At 42.3% G+C, this 2843-nt stretch overlaps 1 protein-coding gene across 1 annotated transcript in view; it reads left to right on the forward strand.

Moving 5' to 3' along the window:
* The window catches only part of LOC101859376 (coiled-coil domain-containing protein 157), a gene marked incomplete at its 3' end in the record, with an annotated part of 17003 nt that overhangs the window by 6122 nt on the left and 8038 nt on the right, over positions 1-2843 (forward strand). Inside the window, 1 exon segment of the mRNA XM_005112614.3 lies at positions 1633-2253. Coding sequence (XP_005112671.2) covers positions 1633-2253 — 621 coding nt within the window.

Raw genomic sequence — 2843 nt, forward strand, 5'->3', positions numbered from 1 at the left:
GGGGTGCTCGTGTCCATCATCTTTAGGGGTTTTTTGGTTGTTTTCAGTGATTTATCATTTTATTATTTGTAAATTGATAGGTAGAACCTGATTGCCATTTATTGATAATATTACTTATTGCTTTATGTTTTCTTTACCCCTTTTTCTCTTGTCTCTATGGATTATTTTTAAAAATAGTTTCCGACGCGTTTCAATGCAACGTTTATAATTTGCCATCATTCCACTGAGGATTCTTTTTTTTCTTTTAGAATTTTTTTAATGGAATGCTGGTAGTGAAAAGTATGAATCATATATTTTGTACCTTTTGGATGTCAAGAACATTCTACCTGTATCTTTTTGCACCTGGAAGAAATGGCTGCTTTTAAACACAAGGGCTATCCCGACAAATGCTGTTGTGGGGAAATCGAAGGTAAAGTTTTTGCACCTTGTTCAGTTTCTGTAAAAAACAAGGAGAGTTTTCTCTATAACCAAACAAATATACACACCAATGAAACCAAACTTCGCCTACAGGTAGGGCAATGTCCTCTCTTACTATAGGTCGAGATTTCTGGAAACTCTCGAAATGTTTGTGAGCCCACTTGTCCTTAAAAGGGACCAAATGCCTCAGTGTGGGCAGGTCTGAATCTTCAATGAAGGGACTTTCAGGTCATCTAGGTTCAATGAAAGTACCAACGGTCAATGCACTGACACCGTCTGCCCTGATTACCGATTTTCTCCTCTAATTTTGGAATTTTGAAGTAACGAAGAACTTCCTGTTGAGCCCCCAAAACATGCTGAAGCAAGTGGATGTTTTACTTTCTACTGCCTATCATCATCAGTATTAGATACTGGATAGAAAGCATATATGTCAATGTGTCGATCGTTGGATAGAAACATATATATGTCAGTACGTCAATCACACAAATAAAAACAAATGCAGTTTTAATGGACTTTTATTTTTATCTGATTCAAATATAAGTGAGGAATTCTGTCTGGAAGTTTATGCTGTTTGTTTCACTCGTGCCACTCTGATGTCACTTATCTTTCCATGACAAAGACAATCTTTATTCTTCTCGCAGGGAAAAATTTGTCTTGGTCGTTAACAATGGCAGTAGATGTTACAAAGCTCTCTCTCTCTCTCTCTCTCTCTCTCTCTCTCTCTCTCTCTCTCTCTCTCTCTCTCTCTCTCTCTCTCTCTCCATCCCTCCCTCCCTCTCTCCTTCTCTCTCTCTCTCTCTCTCCCTCCCTCTCTCTCTTTCTCTCTCTTTCTCTCTCTCTCACTCTGTTTCTCTTTCTCTAGCTCTCTCTCTCTCTCTCTCTCTCTCTCTCTCTCTCTCTCTCTCTCTCTCTCTCTCTCTCTCTCTCTCTCTCTCTTCCCCCCCCCCCCCTCTCTCTTTTTCTGTTTCATTTGTAGCACTGTGTGTTCAGTAACCTCACTGTGTAGGTTGTTGGCGAGTGCTCTGGTGTGGTTTGCTTCTTCTGTCCTATCAAGCATCTATCATCCTTATCTCCCCTTCTTCTTTTTATGTTTGTTACTCTCTTGTAACACCTCTATTCTTCTGGCGCTCATATGACCTTATGCAGTTGCAAATGCTGTAAAACCTGTACTAAAACTAACAAACCTCACTGTGGTTGGTTTCCTCCACTTCACAGAACTGGTCAAAGAACAACAAACTTCTGGAGTACGAAAAAGCGCTGGGCAGATCTCCCCCCGTGGCTGGTCATACCGCGACCGCCGACCCTTCTAGCCTGAGGGCTCCAGGAGAATACAGCGTGATCGACACCCCGGGAACTCTGGGCCTCATCCCCCCAAACACTTCCGACAAAATCCTCATGGGTTTATCTTCTCACAACGGGGAGCTTTGCATCTCAAAAGACGGCTACTCCAAGTCTACGCAGACGTACGAGACAGCGTTTGTTCCGTGCGAGTCGTGCGACGTGGTGCAGAAACGGATGAGGGAGTCGGGCGACGTGGTCATCAAAGTGTGTAGCGACCAGGGACTGCCGTGCTCGTTGAAAAAGTTCAAAGGGAAAGTGCGGCACGTCGAGCTTCTGCCATACGGCGACGTGTGTCACTGGATGGTGGAACAGAACAAGGACGTGGCACGCATCGGCAAACAGATCGAAATTCTTCAAGAGACCATCAACCCCCTCAAGACGGACTTGAAAGGCTGCGAGAAACGCACGCGGGTGGCGGAGGAAAAAGCCCAGAGTTGTGAGAAGACGATGAAGGAAGAGAAGGAGATTCAGTCCGTGCTACGCAGGCAGCTGGAAGTCAGTAAACAACTTTCCTGGAAATTATTTGTGAAGCGTGCAAACAAAATTAGTTACTTCTTGGATTCTAGTCCAATGGAAATCAATAAATCACACTTATAGGTGAAGTTTTTATCATTTTAAAGCATGAAATAATAAAAGGCATGTTATACGTAAAGAATATGGCGTCAATAGAAAATCTACAAATTTGACCCTAGTGTCGATTTTTGGCCAATATCTCCATTTGTGGATTGCGAGAAGTAACTCATTTTTCAGCACGCCCCACTTTTTATTTTTAGGATTATTTTTCTTTTCTTCCTACGCTAAGCATAGTTGCTTAGGTAAATGATTCGGTCATTCAGAGATTGGTGTCAAACAGTCCGGGGAAAGTTCGTGACCTCAGAGCTTTCTTGTCCTATCTCCATTTTTAATAACAGTGAAAACAGTTCATAACAAAGAGTGAGCTTAAGTAAGAGTCACATTTTTACTGTTTAAAAAAAATGGAGATACGACAAGAAAGCTCTTAGATAGCACATGGTAGATTAGATAAATGATTAGGTTATTCAGAGATCGGTGTCAAACAGTCTGTGTTATTCACGCTTTGGGGGGGG

This window comes from Aplysia californica, unplaced genomic scaffold (assembly GCF_000002075.1).
Source record: "Aplysia californica isolate F4 #8 unplaced genomic scaffold, AplCal3.0 scaffold01335, whole genome shotgun sequence".
Taxonomy (NCBI): domain Eukaryota; kingdom Metazoa; phylum Mollusca; class Gastropoda; order Aplysiida; family Aplysiidae; genus Aplysia; species Aplysia californica.